The 19220-nt window shown below is 51.1% G+C and overlaps 2 protein-coding genes across 4 annotated transcripts in view; one reads left to right on the top strand and one right to left on the bottom strand.

Moving 5' to 3' along the window:
- INSYN2B (inhibitory synaptic factor family member 2B) overlaps positions 1–17378 on the top strand; it is a 111302-nt gene extending 93924 nt beyond the window's left edge. For both annotated transcript variants that reach the window (XM_066342688.1, XM_066342689.1), the window contains exons 2-4: positions 70–2351; positions 3538–3612; positions 14935–17378. In XM_066342688.1, coding sequence (XP_066198785.1) covers positions 1018–2351; positions 3538–3612; positions 14935–15121 — 1596 coding nt within the window. In that variant the 5' untranslated portion in view covers positions 70–1017 and the 3' untranslated portion in view covers positions 15122–17378. The remainder of the gene's footprint in view (positions 1–69; positions 2352–3537; positions 3613–14934) is intronic.
- DOCK2 (dedicator of cytokinesis 2) overlaps positions 1–19220 on the bottom strand; it is a 401087-nt gene that overhangs the window by 191549 nt on the left and 190318 nt on the right. The window lies entirely within an intron of this gene.

The raw sequence follows: 19220 nt of genomic DNA, 5'->3' as shown, positions 1-19220 counted from the left end.
GAGAGAAACCCAGGTGCTCGGGAACTGCGTTCTGATTTGTGACTGTTGCCTCTTCCCTTTCCCTTTCAGACTCGGCCTGCCTGCTGGCAAAGACCGCCAAGCCTCAGAAGCCAAGTCCCGGGGCCAAGGGCCGGCCGTGCTCAGTTCAGGTTCCCTGAGGCTACGGCCGCGGATCACTCTGCCCACGTGTGAACTTGAGCCACTGGCCCGAACCAGGAACCACGACAAAGACTCTGCCCGCCCTCCGCATGCCTTCAGATGCCTCAGGCCTGTCCCGGTCGCACCCCACTGGGTTTTGTGAGGCTGTTTAGGAAGCCAAGTGTCCTTCGCTGAAGAAACGAGGCAGAGCATGAAGGAAAACAATGTCTCTGAGGGAGGGACCTGGTATTGACCGGAATGGGGACGTGCCCTTAGGAGCACCATGTATCATCAGAGAAGCCGGCCCCCAGGTCAGTGACTTCTCTGCCTGTTTACACGCTATGGAAAGAAGATGTGTTTAAGTCTCCTGTAGTTTTTTTTTTTTACACTGGGACTTGATGCTCTGGGGAAGGAAGCCGTCTGTTTCAGACGTAGCAGGTTTTGTTTGGAATTCACACATTGGGAGTCTGGCGCTCTCCCCTAAATGGTACTTTCTGTTGTCTTTTTGTTCAAAGACAGCAAGCAGCAAGCTTTTTCCGGGATCTGAGCCGCCTGCCAGCCTCCCTGGATAAACAGCCCACCAGCTCTCTTGGTGGATGGGATGTTTAATCATTAGCCTAACTCATTGTTTAAGTGGCAATTATCGCTGCAATGAAATAATATTCCGTCTGCAGGGGAAGCATAACGGGTAGCTCCCAAGGAGAATCCGCAGGCTGGGGATGGCCGAGGCGGCGGCTCCCTGTGCGCAGAGGACGGGGCCGCTCCACCTCGGCTGGCAGATCTCCGCGTCCGAGATGCCGTCGCCGGATGCCGCTCCAAAGACCTAAGGACATGTGCCCCGGAGAAGCGTCTGGTCCCCGTCCTTCCCACTGAGGCTCAATGGCCCAGCAAAATATGAAAGTGCGGCCTGTGCTCCTCAAGCGTAACAGCCTCGAGTCGGTGGAGTTTCTGAGGCAGCCGCACCACCGCAGGAGCAAGTCGCAGCAGGTGCGCTTCAAAGAGGATGGCGCCGGCGGCAAGGCCCCGCCCGGCCTAGCCGAGGTGGACGTCCACGCGCCCGAGGACCCGGCGGCCGCGGGCAAGGCTCACGACCCCGGGCGCCACCACCTCCCCGCCTACTCGCTGTCCTTCCCCAGGTCCCAGAAGGCCGGGGGCTTTCGGAACATCGCCATCCAGACCTCCCCCAGTCTCAGGAAGCATTTCCCGATCTTCAAAAGGAAGAGACTCACGGCCAGTAAGTCCCTGGTGGAAATGCCAACCGCCTCCCCAAGTGCCATCCAGGTCAACGGCAACCTCTCCGAACAGGACATTGTGTCTTCGGAGCTTGCCTACTTAAGGCTGGCTCAGCGCCTCGAGGATGGGCCCCGCAGGGTCAAGGTGTCCCACCCGTTCCTCCCTAGATTGTCCAAGGTGCAGAGCAACGGGCCTGTTAGCATATGCTTGGAAGCAGGGACTTGGAGGGCCTCGGAGAGAGCCACGGCTGCCATTCAGGTCCCCGATGACATTTATCACAGTCCTCCCTGGGCAGCGAGACAGTCCGCTCTTGGCCGAGACAGAGCTGCAGACATGAGCAACTCCATCCACCCTCTGGTCGACACGTGTCCGGGTGATGGGGGAAGAGTGCCGCCATCAGATTCAGAAAGGTCTCCTTCCTGCTTCAATGCCACCAGCGGTGCCAACCACATGCCAGGCACAGGGAAACCGAAACCTGAATTGCTTTTGCCCAAAGACGGCTCTGATGACAAAGATCTTGGCCCGCTGCCAGCTCCGTCAAAGGAGACGTGTGTTCCCTCACCTTCACGGACTCACAGCTCCCCCAGCCAGCCGGCCCACCCAGGAGGGGCTTTGGACTGTCCCTCACCGAGGAACAGTCACCAGGACCTGCCCTCACTCACACCCACCATCGCATTCAAATCTGCCCCTGCTTGTCAGGAGCAGACGGGGAGGAACCCCACCCAGCCAGACCCCCCAGAGTTTCGAAACTGTCCAGAAAACGATCGCCTCCCGTCTCCTCTCCCGAGGAGGGAGCCCAAACTTCAGAGCGGAGGGGAGACGGGTGGGACTGACCAGGTTCACCTGGCCCGGGGCGAGCTCTGTGACCTCCAGGGCAGGCTGCAGTCCGTGGAGGAGTCTCTGCACTCGAACCAGGAGAAAATTAAAGTGCTTTTGAATGTAATTCAAGACTTGGAGAAAGCTCGGGCTCTCACAGAAGGGTAAGGGGAAATTTTATTTTATTTTAAAGAGCACTGGGTTAAGTCAGTCGTTTGCCAGGGGAGGAGCAGAGAGAGAGAGAGAGAGAGAGAGCCCTGGTTGCCATTAATAAAATGTCTCCAAAATGTTTGAGGGGCTGGTGTTTCCCCCAAATTGTAAGCGATGGCCTTCCTTCATTCCAGCTGGGTTTCATTCATTCAATCCTAGGCTTTGGTGAATTTCCATGGCTATTTCTTTTTGTTTCCAAATAACAACAGACTGGAGAAAAGGGGACAATGTAGCAGCAGGGTCAGAAGTGGCTTTAAGATCGGGGTCCAGTTGATAAATGGTGGGGGGGAAATGACAGCACACGGGCACTTCCCCCACCCCATCCCCGAAGCAAGTCGCTGCGTGTGCACAGTGTTTTGGTTATTTGTGTGTTTGTCACGAAGGACTTGAAGTGGCCACTAAGCTTCCTGTTGACCTTCCCCTCCACTGACCACTTTCATGGCTCGGGCCAGTCCTTCACTGACCAATTCAGTAGGAACAGAAATGAGATCCCAATTCTGCAAAGAAAAAAAAAAAGCCAGAAAATGCTTTCCTGGGTGACTCAGCACCAGTCTGGGAAGGAAAACGCAGTTATTTATTCAGGTGTGGAGCGTCTGTCCCTAGAAAATGCGCTCCCGAAAGAAAGACCGAGAAGGGCCGGTGAGAGCTCATCAACAAAGGGTAGGCGGGGAGAGGAAATTAACTGACATTGGCTGATATGAATCAGAATCAACACTGCCTTCTCAGAGGGAAGCGCCGGGGCGGTACAGACAGAGACGCCCAGAACTGAGGGGGTCAGTTTTAACAACCCCCTCCTTTCCACTCGTTGGCAAAGTCCCTCAGTTTCCCCTCTATCACGAGGCATTGAGAAGAGCTGACTCATCTCCCAGGATTGTTGTCAGTATGAAAAAAAACAAAAACCCCACACCAAACTCTCAGATTTGTAAGTGCTTAAACATGGATAAGCCCTCTAGAAACACGAGGTCCTCTTGTCATGGGTTTCTTGTGTATGTGTGATGGCCACGCGGCTTGGGAGCGTGGCTCCCCGTGACCGGGGCACTGCCATGCTGCAGGACGGAGTCCGTAGGAAGCGTGCGTCTCCAGGGGCGGGGGGCGGGACTTCCGCCCAAAGATTCATCCAGCAAATGCTCTGTCTTGCAGGCGCCACTTCTACCGAACCGGCCAAGATCTCAACAACTGCAGTACGTGCCAGAACACGGCTTGCATCATATACAGGTACCCGGCCACGGCGGAGGCCGGCTCGGTGGGGCCCGGAGGCTGCGGGTCCGCGGAACCCTCGCGTAGACTCTCTTAGACGCAGGAAAGCCAGGAGAGAGGCAAAGACAGGAGGGGGCCTTGCCATACCTGAGAATTACCCGTCAAGGTGTTTTAACTGGGAAAGGTGAACATCTGGTTCGAAGGCAGGCGTGGCTTTGTTTTCTGACTGCTGTAAGGTCTCTGAGCAAATCCTTTTGAGGACGAGCCCCACACCTACCGAACAATGAGTGCAGGTGCCTTACAGAGCTCGCTGTGCACCTTTACCTCTCATTTGAATACCGTGCCGTGTGACGTAGGTGTTAAATGTCCTCAGGGAAGTCCCACCGTGTGGCCCGGCTCACATAGAGCCTTCTCAGAGAAGGGGCCAGGCTCGAGACTCAGGCTCAGACCTTAGCCCTGTGGTCTTGACTACTGCACCACAATGCCTCTTCCTTGACAGCAGGAATCCCGTGTCAGGCACTTCCTGTGTGTCAAGAAACGTGCTAAGTAAGCGCTTTGCATTCCTTTCTAAGCATGTCATTTCCTTTTTTCCTTCCTTCCTTCCGGCAGGGGGTAAGGTTACCGCAATGAAGCAGATTTTTTAGAAGAGAAGGAAATCGTTATAGAGTAATGGGAGCACTGAACTTGGGAGTCAAACTCTCCGAGTCAGATGTCTGCCAACATGTCTACGGCTCAGTTTTCCTCCTCTGTAGAATGGGCACAATTGTCCCTACGCAGAGCTGCCATAAGGAACACATGCATGTGTCAATAGATACTGCTCACAGAAATTAGGGGATATTTTATAGCTTTCTATTCATTTTTGAAATATTCCCCTAATTTTTGTGAGCAGTATGTGAATGCCTGTTTGTCACCGCAAAGCTCCGTACAAACCCCCGGGGCTTATTACTGTTATTACTAGCAAGATCGATGGCCCCTTTGCTGGAAGCCCCATTTCAGTGGCAAGGTAGAAATGCGGTCAAAAGCAGTCATTTCGGTTGATGGCCCCTAATTTTGACGGAAGCATGTGGTTTTGCTTTCTCTGATGCATTTCTCTCTCAAATGAAAATGCGTCGCCCAACTGGGTTCCCTCTACGTTCTTTTAAAACTTTCTCATTTCCTCCAGCAGAAGCCCGACATTTCATCCTCACAGGGCAGGGAGGCCTGTAGGTCAGGAGGCCCCTGCGCTTAGGCAGGGCCGGGGCCAGTTTTCCATTGACATGTCAACTCCTCACACCTAGCAGCCACAGAACTAGATATTTTCACTACATGAGGGGAGCTTCAGGGCCGAGCACAGAAAAGAAGCCCTCACCTCAGTGTAAACTACCCCCCCCAAAAAAAAGAAAAAATTCCCCTGGAAAAGGCTTATGACAGTGGAAAGTATCAGCAAGCAGACTCAACTGCTATGTTGTTTTATTTGTTGTTGGTTTTTTTTTCTTTTTTTTTTTTAACAGCTCCTGTCTTAAGGAAATTTCCTAAGCTCTAGGAGGACAAAAATTGTTAAATGTCTAGACAGCTAGGAAGAACAATAACAAAAAAACCCATTCATCATAAACAATAATTATCTTTAACTAATCTCCATTTAAATCTTGGATAGTCTCTTTTCTTCGTCAGCCAGATGTTGTATTTTCTGGTACCTTAAGATGCTTTTTTTTTTAGTTTTTTTATTTCACTTATGCAAATAATAAGGACCCGTGGTGATTTTCCCAGGCTCCTGTGAGTTTCACGGCCTGGCCTTGGGTAAGTCACTTCCGGCCTCTGACTTGCCTCGCCTGAAAACTGAGGGCCTCTTAATCAGATGGTCCCTCCAGTCCCGTTTCAGTTCTGACATTCCGGTGTTCTATGAGGAATGACAAGTGGCAATATTTGGCTAAACTGTGACCTTCCCGCACGTCTGAGAGTGTTTGCCTTTTCCTACTGGCTACTTCAAACATCCCAAGCAAACATTCTCAATTAATTTACACGCCTGGAAGGGTCACTAAGCCTTCACGCCCACGTCCCTTTCCCGTTTTCCAAGAGGAGCCGCCATCGTACGCATCGACTCCTCATTACCATTCACGGCCAGACCCGTCTCCCAGACAGTAGCTACACATCCTTGTCTCTGAGCCATTGCGGAGGGACAGGCAATTAAGGTGATGAAAGCAAAGAGATGAGAAACACACCTTCGTCATAGTAACAGTAGGGGAAGATGAGAGTTGTCATTTTTCTTTCTTTTTTTTTTTTTAACATTTCAAGTGACTTCAAACCTTATGTTGTGCCCTGGAAAGTCAGATCTTACACACTACTGAATAAGGGAGGTGAGAAGCTCATCCCAGGGCCTTGTTAAGGGGTGGTCCCTCTCCCTGGGGACGGATGGGCCCAGCACACGTCACTGTACGTATAGCGCCTGAGAAACTGCCTGCCAGGTCTTCTTCTCTGGAGATGCTGCTGCCAAGTTGGCGATGCATCAGGTTTCCAAAGTGGCCCCGTCAGCTGAAGGCTACGGCTTCCATCGAGACACGTGAGGTCACTGGTTCTGTCCAACTTGTTCTCTGTTCTAAGAGGAGCCTTCTGTCCCCTGCCTCCTCAAGTCTCTCTAGCTTTCTTCTTACTGTAGACCACCCCCATAGACCCATTCTCACCCAGAATCACAGCCCCACATAGAGGCCTAGGGACTCCAGGCATGGCTCTTGGGGGCCTTCCAGGGTATTTCTCACACCACGAAGAAGGGACCCCTTTGAGTTGGGACTGCCGTAGCCTCTAAAGGAAAGGGGCAGAAATTGGCTCTGTGCCTCCAGCTGGTTCCAGGCTGTTTAAGTCCCCCCTGGTCACACTCTTCATTGATCCTTAGCATTGATTCTAGGAGAAGTTTCTCGAAGGGTCGGGTGAATGCTACCTATGGTCCCTAAGATTAAATACTATTCAAGTACTTAGTGAGTAAGCTGTTTTTCTCTCCAAATTTATTTTAATCCTTGTGATTACTTAGAGGGGAAAATCGGAGTTTGGTGCTAGAATGGCTTCAAACCCTTTCTTATGCTATTGACGAAGATGGTGAGCGAATGATTGGAGTTGGAGGAACGGTGCCCTAAGGAATCAGCTCTTCTCCAGGGCCTGAGGTCGCCCCAGGGTGCGTCCTCTGCCCCCCTCCTCCCCGCCTCCCTCCTCCCTCCTCCCTCCGCTCTGTTCTCTGCTCCTCCAGCTACATCTCCCTGCACTTCATTTTCAAGTTCACTCTAAGAATCACTGCCAAGCCTCTTTGGAGGACTTTGACTATACCAATCAAGCATTTATTTCTCTGGACATGGCTGCCAGGAAAGAAAGAAAGAAAAAAAAAGTCTTCTTTGTTTAAGTTGTAAAATGCATCAAATGTTTAAAGGGAAGAGAATAGGAAGTCTTTCTCAGATGAAAATTTCACCGACCGTCCAAGCATCCATTGCTTAGGAAACAGGAATAAAAAGCATGCCAGACACTTAGCAATTTTAATGGGTTGAAGGGAGAGGCTGGCCAGGTGAGACTTGGAAGTTGCTAGTGGCAGAACTGCTCCTGGTCTGGGGTCTACCTGGGCAGGCGGTCTCCTCATCGCATCCTCAGCCTCTTCTCACGGTTTCAGCTGTACCCCCAGGTTCTCAGTGGATGCCTTAGACCACCACCCTCTCCCCTACCGCTTTCCTCCGCACGCTCTCTCTGTCTCCTAACTACAGGGACATAGATGTTTCCAACGAACATATCAAAGCCATCTCGGTTTTGATATTCAGAACTTATCACAAGGGAGTCTCTCTGGAGCACAGGCCCCGCAGGAGAGAAGCCAGACCTCCGTCTTCCGAGGAGCTTACTCTGGTCACCTGGAGTCACGCGGTCGGCGGCGCTGGGAGCCTTCCACGAGTTTCTCTCTCCGGTTAAGCTTTTTTGGACACTGGGTCTTGGCCTTGCCTGCCGCTTACAGCTATTAGCTAACCGGAAACAAGGCATGTCACTAGAAAAGTGACACGCGCCCAGGCCTGTGGGTTTAGCGACCAACTTTCTGCTTACCTTATTTAGTATTTTCCCTCGGTCTGCTGAGGAAGCTCCTTCATCACGGAGCCAGGTGGATGGTGAGAGTCTTGTCTTCTAGACACAGCCCTCCCTCTGGCCACCAATCAATGCACCCGGCACACCTGTCCTTTCCAGCGATCACAGACGCGTCTGCGGCTCTCTCATCGCATTTCAACACGGACGGAGCAGCGTTCCGTCAATGCTGAGCTGGCCTCATTTCAGCAATACCAACCAGCCTCCCCCAGTCCACCCCCCCCCCCCCGAACATCGCTCAAGCTGTCTCTTTAGGAAACAGGCACAGACTTTGGGGTACGTGGGGAAATTTCTCTGAGCCCCGATAGGTGGATCCCCAAGACATTAGCCTCTAGTCCGTTTCTCCCAGCCACATATTATCCCTTTCTTCTTCTCCCCAGAGTGTAAGGGAAAAGGAGGAGGATTTACAGCATCAGCAATTTATCTGCAATAAAAGGGAAACCTATTTTAATGCATTAATAGCTAAAGAGGCTGAAACATGCCATAAATATAAAATCAAGTAAGCTGAGAGTCTCACAGGAATAACAAATGGATGGCTGCTGGCTCCGAGGCCACAGCTGACCACAGAGCGACCCAGTCTTTATTTCCCTGTCAAGTTAATGTAACAATCGTTACCGTTTGTTGTGCCGGCACGGGGCCTGGCATTTTGCTCAACGCACGCAGCATCTCACCTCAGACTCCCGACAACCCTCGCGTGTGAGTACGGTTATGATTCCCACTTGACAGATGAGGAAACTGAGACTCTGAGAGGTTCTGTGACCTAAGATCCAACAGACTCGGAGCTTAAACGGGCCCTGCTTTCGCGAGATTTTTTCTGTTCTTTTCCCTTTTCCCTTTGAGTTTGCATAATCAGCAAATGTATCTGTTAAAGTCCTCCAAGATGACTGTCCTTTCTGAGGACTTAATGTGGAGGCCTTCCCGACTCAGGGCCACAGAACCCAGACCACAGCTTCCTTCCCCGGTCAGTGGCCCACAGCGGCCACTTCCGCGGGTTGGTCCTGCTTATCATTCAGGGGCTGAGATGAGAACCTGCGATTCTCGGAGGACACGTCAGTGGACAGACGCCCAGGAGAAGGGGTGCCCTTGCCAACGTGAAAGAGCTGCAGGTTGTGAAGCTTAAAATCAAGCCTTATAAATAATGAGCAAACGGGTCATTAGGAGGCGGTTTTAGGAGCAATATTCGCTCTAGGATGGGTTGGGAAGGGGGGAGGGTGGGGAAGACAGACTAAAACTCCTGCTTTCCCGGGCTAATCTTTCCCCAAAGACACGTTCCAAAAGTGGTGTGATTCATCCCAGCGGACAGGAACCAAACTACCCTCGCCGCGTCCACAGATTCTGACAGCTAATTCTTTAGGAAAGTTGTGAGGTGGTCAGTAAACCTGGGGAGCACCTGGGCACCACGGGGAGAGGGGCCACAGAATCACGCCGCAGAGGGGAAGAGCTGGAGGCGGAGCTGGAAGGTGTTTCGTCTCCGGGGCGATGCCATGGTCATCAGGTGCCCAGCGAACTTGCTCGGAGTGGAGGGTTCACAGCAGGGGCTTGTCACCGTCCCTCTTTATAAAGGGCCAAGACCCCCTGCTGAGCAGGAAGTGCGGAGGGCCCGCTGCAGACCTCAGCAGTCTGCCCGCACCCAAGATGGCTGGGCCCAGAAGGTCCTTCGAGGGGGTCACCCCGCTTCTCTGGGTGTGCAGCCTCCCTGCCTGAACTTTCCTGCAACCTGGAAACACTATCACAGGGGGTGCTGGTCGGCTAGGTCAGAAAGGGTCCTCCATGCAGCCCAGCTCCACGCTGGGTCCAATTCCACAGGGGACTGTGCAGTCCTCGGGTGCCCCAGGTCTTGGTCATTACCACCAGCAGCACCCGCAGCCCACACACATTCGGCGGCCAGGAGCTCACCCAGGCCGAGGGCACTGTGCCCTGCGGTGCAGTCGGTCGTAGCGCCTCAGCCGTCTGGGCTCAAATCCTGGCCCTGTCGCTTACCAGTATGTGTGCCCTTAAGCCTGGGCTTGTCTCAGTTTCCTCATTTAGGGGACAAAGAGAGTATCTATCTAACAGGGCTGTCAGCATTACATGAGATGTGAGAATTACTGAGCTTGTGGTCCTGTGACTGCTGTACAGATCCTGGTGCACAAATGACAGTCCTCATCCTTCTCCTTCTCCTCTTCTTCTCTCCTCCCCTCCATCCTCTTCCTCCTCCTTCTCTTCCCCTCCTTCTCCTTCTCCTTCTCCTTCTTCTCCTTCTTTTTCTTCTTCTAAGTTGCCATGTGTCCTCACCTAACATGGTCCAGGTACTTTGCCGTTTATTTCTTCTTCTTAGATGAAGGCCCTGGTGGTAGCCAGGCCCTGGGCTAAAACATTTAGTTCCTCTTTAATAAAAACAAAGGACTGAGAGTCTGGGAACCAGGCTACATTCTGAGCATAACTCACCGTGGGACTTCTCTTTGCCACCTCGGTTGTCAGTTTAATGGGGAGAACCACCTCCCCATCCTCCTGGGCTACCAGGAGGATAAAATGCAAACAGGGATCTGAAGTATCTGCAGTTTGAAAGTGCTACGTATGTAAAAGGAAGGGGTTTCTATTGCTCACTTTCGTTCCTGCATAAACCGCCGTCTCTCCTCGGCGAACCCGACTCCAGCTTGCCAGCCAGCGACTGCATCCCGAACCCGGCTCTGCTCTTTGCTCGTGGAGCAGTGGATTTATCTCCTTTTTGCTTCTCATTATTTCTTCTTCCAGACAAGCCATGACTTAGGCTTCCCACTGCTTCCAATTGCCTAGAAAAACATCCTTCTGCTTTTCACCTGGCAGGATGGCGGGAGCATTGATTTGTCAGCTAGATTAGTGCGGTGCCCTTGAGAGGGGACTGGGAAGCTCCCCCCCCGCCCCGCCCCCCGCTCCCGGGCTACACACAGCTCACTTCCTAATGAGAGGTAGCAGGCGCAGACATCCCCGATGGGGAGGGCTCTCGGGCTCCCTTCGACAATGAGTGGGGCGGCCCTGGACCCCGTGTCAGCTGCTCCGCACAAGACCCACCTCAGCGACCCGGAATGCTCCGCACGGCCTCGAGGGCTCCAGGTCTGACTCCTGTACTGTAACAATTTCTTGACCACCGTCCGCCCCCATTGTGAGCCGGAGCTCTGTAAACTAAGCACTCAGCTCTCCTCCTCACCCATGTGGACTACGGGCAGCTGGCAGAAGATGTGAAGGGCGGGAGGGGAAGGAGACAAAGAGGAAGGAGAGAAGGGGAGGGGAGGTTAAAAGAGTTCCTGCTTTTCACTTTCCTACCAAAGCCAAGGCAGACGGCCAGTCCCCAGAATCTACAAACAACCCTCTCCTTGAGTTCTCACCAAGGAGAACACCCCTGATCAGGAGGGTGCTGGAAAGGTGTGAGAAGGCAGTGGAGGGGTATCTCCTCTTCTCCACCCAGGTGTAAGATGAAAGAGAGATGAGAGGGACACGGCCCTCTGCCCACTTCTCAGGCAGCTGCTACCAAAACAGATATACTCCCTCGCCTCTCCTCTGCACTACAGAGTAGTTTGTCAAACAGAAGAATAAGAAGGAAAGTGACAATTTTCCTTTATGTTAATAAATTGCTTTGGCCGAAAAAAAAAAAAAAAAAAAAAAGCATTAATCAATTTCTTCCCAAAGTGCACACACTTCTCCAGACTCTGCTTTTTGCCTGGCCTTGAAAAAGAAAGTCACTTTCAGCCCCCTTTCGATTGTCACGCGCAGTGAGGGCAGCTGCAAGCAGGGTGGTACGGTGTGGGGGGATCTCCAAGTCCCCATGATTAGACTGGAACCCTGTGGTGTTTCCATAGAAACATAGAATGTATTCTTCCCTGAATGCGCATGGAGCGGAGGGGTGAAGAGGGATGTTGCTGGCAAGGTAGACAATTACTGAAGAGCTGAAGGCCTGAGAGGAGGAAAGACATGCATCCCCTAAGACAGGAAGACAAAAGACTTCATGAAGGGTGGAGCGGGCAGAGACCACATCCTATGTGGGGACATTTCACCAGTCATTGTGTCCCACCTATGCACTACCTGGTGAGAGAGCTTAATGACCCCCTACTCCCTCAATGGAGTCTCAGAAAGAGAAGCAACTTGTCCAAGGTCACCCGGCCGGGGAGTGGTGCAGCCTCGGTTCAAACCCAGGGGTGTTCTACTCAGGAGCCCATGCTCTAGCCTCTACATTGGGCTACACTTTCAAGTGTGACAAAGAGACAGAGCTCCGTCCTGTCTCCTGGCTTTTTCCTGCCCACGTCTGCCAGTTTTGTACACCTTCTGGATTCGCCCACAGCATTATTTTTTTCTAACTGGTATCAGGATGCTGTTGTGAATCTTGCTTGACCAACTCTGGTGGTTTGTTGTTGTTTGTTTGTTTGTTCGAATGATGAAGTCAGAGAAGGGACGCGTCTAGGGAGAAGAAAGGAAGCTGGTTCTGTGTACGCGCAGGCGATTTGGTAGAGGTGTATGGAAGGAGAGCTGGAAAGTAGGGATGGTTGAGATAAATACAAAGTGTATTTGTAAAGCAGTATTTGTTTAATCATCTGAGAAGTAAGATGATTATTTACACACTGAGAAGTTAAGAGTCACAAGAGCAGTATCCAGGTCTCTCTGTCTTACTGTTGTGTCCCACGACTGAGCACTGTGTCAGGCCACAAGCCAGCTGGCTGGCTGGCTGGGTGGGTGGATAGATGGTGGGTGGGTGGGTGGGTGGAATGTCTTTTACCAGACAGCATAGGAAAGTCCTAGAATGAGCAGGGGGTTCCCACTTCCTTTGGTTCTGTCTATTGCTCCGGGATAAAGGTTATTTCTCTACCTCAGGAGAGAGTGCAGGGCTATGATCAGGAGCCAGGAGAACTGCAACTATGACTGTTCCCTATCTGTGAACTTCTGCTAGAGAAGGTGATAATCAGAGTTTGCAACTTGTTGCTTTAGATTTCTTCTTTAAAGCAATGAAGAGGTTGTAGGCGACAACCCTTTCCCAGCCTCTGAAGTGTCCACTGGGAGACCGAGATGTAGGTAGTGCATACAGACCCACTCCCCAGACCCAGAGACAAAGAGGGGTGCGGGGCTGGGCAGGGCACCCTGTAAGGGGGATCCTCAGGGTGTGCCCCAGTGGACACCTCCGCTCCCTGACCTGGCAAACCTGTGCTGTGGCTAGCAGGTCTCTAATAGCTCTTGTGTTGGCTAGCGTTTACTGAGGACACAGAGCCACTGGCCTGCCAGCACCAGGAGGCCAGGATAATGTCTGTCTGTCTGTCTGTCTGTCTATCACTCCTCCCCAGCCCCTAGCCCAGGGCCTGGCAGGCGGGAGATAATAAATGATTGCTGAATGGCTGGCTGAATCCTAAGTGCTTCGCTCTGAGCCGCGTGTTGCAGGTGCATTATGTCGTTTAAACTTCACTGAGAATCTTATGAGTGGGTATCATGCTCATTTTACAGATGAGGACACTGTGGCTGGAAGAAGTGACAGATGACCCCCCCCCTCCAAGATCTCAGAGCTAATCAGTTGTGGAACTTGGCTTTGAAAAACACAGCCTGTGTCTTATCCACTATATAGGTCACCCAGCTAGGAATCTGTCCCGACCAAGGGGACCAGGAAGGAACAGAAAGTAAGAGAATGTGAGCCGAGGAGAAGAGAATCTAGATGAAGCCTATCAAAAATATAGAAACAAAATAACCAGCCGCTCCTCCCCGGCATTCCTCAGCACGGACACCCGGTCCGTCTCCTCAGCTTCTCCCATCTCCGCGTGCCCGTGACAAGGTGCTGTCGGGGGGGTCTTCGTTCGTCATGTGTAATGACCGTAATTTGCCTTTTCAGCAGCACTTTGTCTGATCCTGGGTCTCTGGGGAGTGACACCGGGATAGTAGACAGGGACAACTGTCCCTTTAATGACAGCTCCTCTCGGCCCCTGCCGGGTGGAAAGGCCACGTCCCAAACCAATGTGGGCATCTTTCGTCTTCCATACGAAACATTTCGTTTCTTCCTTGCTGCACAAGGAGCATGCGCCGTTTCCATGACGGCGTCCCTTCCCCAAGCCCACACTGGCTCCTCATCTTTGGCCTTCTGAGACCTCCGGTCTGAGACCAGACAACAAACACGTCTAAAACCTCCAGAGCCTTCTTATGAGCCCCCGGCACTGGGAACGCCTCCCTCAGTGAGTCTCCTGGGGAGGAAAGTGGACAGCTCTGGCAGAGGGAGCCCACGCACAGCGCGGAGGGAGCCCACGCACAGCCCGCAGGGTGCATTCTTTCCGGCCCGGCTCTCCCGGTTCTGGGAAAGGCTGAGCTGAGGTCCCCGACGCCTACCAGCCCGATTCCCAGGCCCTCAGAGGTCGGGGGGTGTGAGCACCCACTGCGCAGGCCAGCGGTTCCGTACTCCGTGACCGCAGAGAGGGAACCCTGGTCCCCGATGTCAATCCTGTCCACCTCGCTGACCAGTGGACAGACCATACAATGGAGTCTGTACATAAGTGGCTCCAAGACCCACAAATCAAACAGCAAAAACGAGATTTAGAAGTGCCCATCGAAGGAGAGTGTTTAAGTGTGTCTGGACTCAGGAGGACTATGAGGTAAAGGTGTATGTAAAACTCTCCAAGACGCAGAGTTAGGTTGAGAACCAAGGCGAAGGCAAGACTTAATGTATCAGTAGTAATAATGCCGATTGATGACAAGAGTGACAGTAATAGGAGCTGACTGACACAGACGGGGGGCTTACCGCATGCTGGGCACTGCTCTAAACACTTCATCTGTAGTCTCTTGCTTAATGTGTACACACACACACACACACACACACACACACATTTACATTCCAAAGAAAGCCACTGAGATTGGTGCTATCATTTTGTCCATTCTCTGGATGAGGAAACTGAGGTGTCAGATGTATTATCTATCCCTCTGTATTATTCACATCGTTTACAATGAAGCACTTTTCGTACAGAACGTGGAGAAAGATTAAGAATTAGGAGCATTAAATGAATGGGAGAAAGATTGGAGCGATGTTTACGGAATACCTACTCTGGGGCTGCCACACTGCACGCCTCACTTAAATTTCAGCACGTCCCCAAGAGGAAGGCGTTACGGGTGCCGATTCCATCAGTGAGGAGCTGGGGGATCAGAGAGGTGGCGCGACTTTTCCAAGGTCACACAGCCTGCAGGTACCTAAGCTCACGCTCTCCCACAGCCGTCGGCCCCTGGGCGATGCTAACTCCGCACGTGCTGATTTGAGTTTACTTTCCTCCCTCCCTCTGTCTTTTCCAGCGTAGAGTACGATTTCCGGCAGCAGGAAGGCAGGTTCCACGAAGTCCTACAGAGTCTGGAGGAGGCGGAACCAGCTGAGGAGCCATCGCCCCCTCCCAAGTCCCCAGCAGAGCCCCCCGTTCCCGAGAAACAGGACTTGAGGCGGAAAACCAAGAAAGTGAAGAAGAAGTGCTTCTGGTGGATCTGAGCTGGCTGGGACCGGGCCCGAGGCCTTCCGCAAACGCCTCCCCGAGGAGGGGGAGGCCACTGTCCTCAGGCTTTCTCTGTGTCCTAGCAGAGGTCCTGGGCCGTGAGCAGCTCAGCCCACGACAACAAGGGACAGATCGGGGCTGGTTCAGCCCGCTGCTGACAACCCCTGACCGCCGACCTGAGCGCGGGCCGCCGCTGGCTGAGGACTTCACGGACCCAAGAGTGTCCGCTTGCCTAGCTCCCTGTCACACCAGCCAGGCCACATCCTGGCTGGCAAGTCTAGACCCTTTCCCATCATGAATGAGCAGAGAGCCCTCCGTCGGCAACGCTAGGCATTTCCTTCTCATGCGTGGTGTGTCCTCCCAAAAGAAAGGAGAAAGAAATGATGTGCAGAGCGGGAAGACAGAGGAGGGTTTTAAACAGAGACAGCAGAGAGGATTAGATCCGTAATCCAGCACTCTCTCTAAGACCCTAGCTAGTGTGCGTAAGCGCGACGGATACGGCCAGGGCGTCAGAAGGCGCGAGGGCCTGGCGGGCTGGGTCGCTTTCATTTCCAATTAGCCTCTTGATCCCGAGTCAAGGATTTGTCATCTTATGCTCTGTGGGCCTTTCAGTCTGCAGGTGTAGCTCCAGGACCCACCTTAGACGTCCTGTTTCTCAGCCTGGGGCCGGAGATGGCCTGACACGTGGGTGGGATCTCGTTTGGGGTTGAACTTGGAAGATTCCACAGTTACTTTTACCCGCCACATTTAAGGTCATGAGACCCGGCAGCCTGTCTGTTTCATCTGACCGATCACATAAACAAGACTGAGATAAAACACAACTCTGGTTCTCGTTCATTCATCCCTGCCATAGCTTCGTAGATAGGTTCAAAACTATATAGTAATCTACATAATCTCCCTTCCTGGTGACCAGGCAATGATCACCTGACAGAAGAAGGATCAGGACTAGGGATGAGGGGATATATATATATATTTTTCCATTTTAGTATTAAAGACCTATCCTTCCCCAAGTCTGAATTCTTTCCAAGTCTGGCTCATTCTTTTGACAAGACCCCCTGTACCTGTGGGTCCAGTCAAACTTGCATGGCTGAACAAACTACTAACATAATATATTTAAGTAGTTGCTACATACTCTTGGGGATGAGGAGGGGTGAGATGGCAAGGCTTCTTTCTGTTCCTTCTCGTTACATTCTCCCCCAGCCTGTGGTTGGACGGATCGGATGCTGCTTAGGAAAGGGGAGCCTAGGGTTCAACACGGTAGTCAGTGGAGAAGGCATTTCATAACCCGCTTTGCTCAAGATCAGGTGTCTGAGCGAGAGCCTGCGGAGTCCAGCATCCCGGGCGAACGTGGGATGAACGTACCCTGCTCCCACTGCAAATTGAGACGAATCGAGCAAACCACTCTGACAGTTGCACCTGCTCCTGCCACGCGCTGCAGTGCACCAGCTATTTCAGTGAGAGCGAGAGGGGAATTTGGCAGGGAACCTGGGCTCGCACTTATTTAAGTCTGGGGAATGTCATTCAAGATGTTCTTGTTCTGTTTCCAGTGTGATGTTTAAACCCACAAAATGAGACCGGCATCCGTAATGCGAAGTTGGAATTAAGATAAATACACTTGTCATACTTAGGAAGCCACATTTCAATAAGATACGCTACCACTGGCTAAAAGCCACAGATCCCTCTGCATCCGCACAATCAGCCCTCCGTTGGCCCCAACAATGGAAAAGAACAGCAGAGAGGATAATCCAATATCGCTAAATCATATGGGATCTCTTATGTAATTTTATCTTCTAGTAGAGCTTCCATCTTAACTTGCTTTGCTTACACTAATTCTCAAATTAATTTATATTCCTGGCCGGCATGCTAGAGCAAAAAATAATCCTGTTCCAGGAACGGAGAGACCCAGGCAACAGAAGAGCCTCGCCCAGTAGCCTCTGACAAACTGTTTAAGGTTGCAGGGCCCGTGTGTCCAGTCGCAGATGCAGAGAGATACAAACACCTGCTCCACCTGCTTTCTAAGCTCTCCTGCACGGTCCAGCATCCAGTGAGCAGAACGACCTGGAGCTGAGCTCGACCGTTTGCCAAAGTTAGCCTAGAATGATGCAGAGGCGTCGCTCACAGGAAGTATAGCCCAGACTCTGGCTAACCAAAAAGCGCACGTTTTTATACACTTACGTTGAGTTAGGGGCCTCAGATAAATCCTCCACTAAAAAAAAAAAAAAAAAAAATGAAACCGGGCTTAGAAAATGTTAACATTTCTAGAAATACAACCAAATGAGTCCGCAATGATTCTATACCAAAGCACAACACAGCATCGCTCAGGCCGCCGACCTGAAACTGGGAGGGAGGTCTCGTCCGGGAATTGAACATTCAAAATCATTCTGAGGGAAAAGGATTCAGCAAACACCTTCCTGCTAACAAAAATATCATCTCTGTTTAAAAACACACACACACACATATACAAATACCAAAACTCTCCACCCATCTACTCATGTGAAAATCACTTCTTTGTAAAATACTATGTAACATCTACCATGATAATCTACAAAAAAAAAAAAAAAAATGCTGTACTTGAGGTTATATGGTTTTATGGAGAGATATTAACAAAAAATACTTTTATAAAACTGAAGGGGAAAACAAAGACTGATCAATGTAAGTTGCAGGAGTTTATGTAGCTGCTTTCTCTGTAGTTAAGAAAAAAATGTGTACTCACTATACTTGGAAATTAATACCAGCTCATCTGTAGAGCACCTTCTTAAAAAAACAACAACCATGTATAATGTAAGGTTTTGTAAATTTCTAAACTGTTTTAAATGGGATATTATCTTTTGCAATAAACTTACATATTTTTCCTAGGTTTTAAGACTCCATTACTAGCTTGGGTTGATTTGGGTTATAAAATTCAAACTTGAGATGGATACTCCAATGGCCCTAATGACAGGGGTAGTTTCATTATAAGCTCTTCTACAGGTTTCCCAGGAAAACGAACAAAGAACAGATTCAGAACTTAGAGCCACAATGGTCACATGAGGCACCACGTGTCCCGGGAACAAGGCAGGCGGTGAATGAATGGAACCGTTCCCAGCTCATTCGGAAGAATACCCATTCATGATTTTTACCATTACTATACCCATACACCAGACCTATAATTTATTCAACAGTTTTATTTATTTTTCCTATAATTTAGTATTACAGGCAACTTTGTGTCACTACCACAAGGAGAAACAATACGATGTTCCTAATATAGAAGATAAAATAATTTTATTAAATTCTGTTTTTTTGTCAGGCAGACTTCCACATGTGCCTGACCGGGATACACCCAGCATGCCCACCAGGAGGTGATGCTCTGCCCATCTGGGGCATCGCTCCACTGTGGCCAGAGCCATCTAGCGCCTGAGGCAGAGGCCATGGAGCCATCCTATGCGCCCGGGCCAACTTTGCTCCAATGGAGCCTTGGCTGCGGGAGGGGAAGAGAAAGACAGAGAGGAAGGAGGGGGGAGGGGTGGAGAAGCAGATGAGTGCTTCTCCTGTGTGCCCTGACCAGGAATCGAACCCGGAACTTCCACATGCATGCCGGACTGACGCTCTACCGCTGAGCCAACTGGCCAGGGCCTAATTTTATTAAACTCTTGCCAGAGACTGTTGAATGTTGAAGGTACCAGGCCTGAGACCAGCTTTCTTTTTCCAAAAGGGAGTTAGCAAATATTCAACATGTGCTAAAGCTGCTTTGGTGCCAGATAGGTTTTCTACTTGATTAATCAGGATGTTTGAGAATTGAAAAGAAAAATACCTTCTCATCGTGTGATTCAACTTTTTCCCTCTGCCTCGTCCATGAGCCATCTAAAACCAGCGTATTTACCTATTTAGAGGGGAAAAGCTGGACACAGATTCAGAAATTGTGGGTTGGACCTTCTGCTACCTTCTTTGTGCTAGGTAACCTGGGGACAGGTAGCCCCAGTGAACCTCTGATTCTTGCAATACTGAACATAAGCCTTGCCTTACAAGTGCATCTGACAGTTCAGTGGGAGAAAGCCCTGAGCCCAATGGAGGGCACACACCAGGCGCTCAATAAATGCGTAGGCACTCCTATGTCAA

Source organism: Saccopteryx leptura, chromosome 6 (assembly GCF_036850995.1).
Source record: "Saccopteryx leptura isolate mSacLep1 chromosome 6, mSacLep1_pri_phased_curated, whole genome shotgun sequence".
Classification (NCBI taxonomy): Eukaryota; Metazoa; Chordata; class Mammalia; order Chiroptera; family Emballonuridae; genus Saccopteryx; species Saccopteryx leptura.
This window is presented reverse-complemented; position numbering and strand designations above follow the sequence as displayed.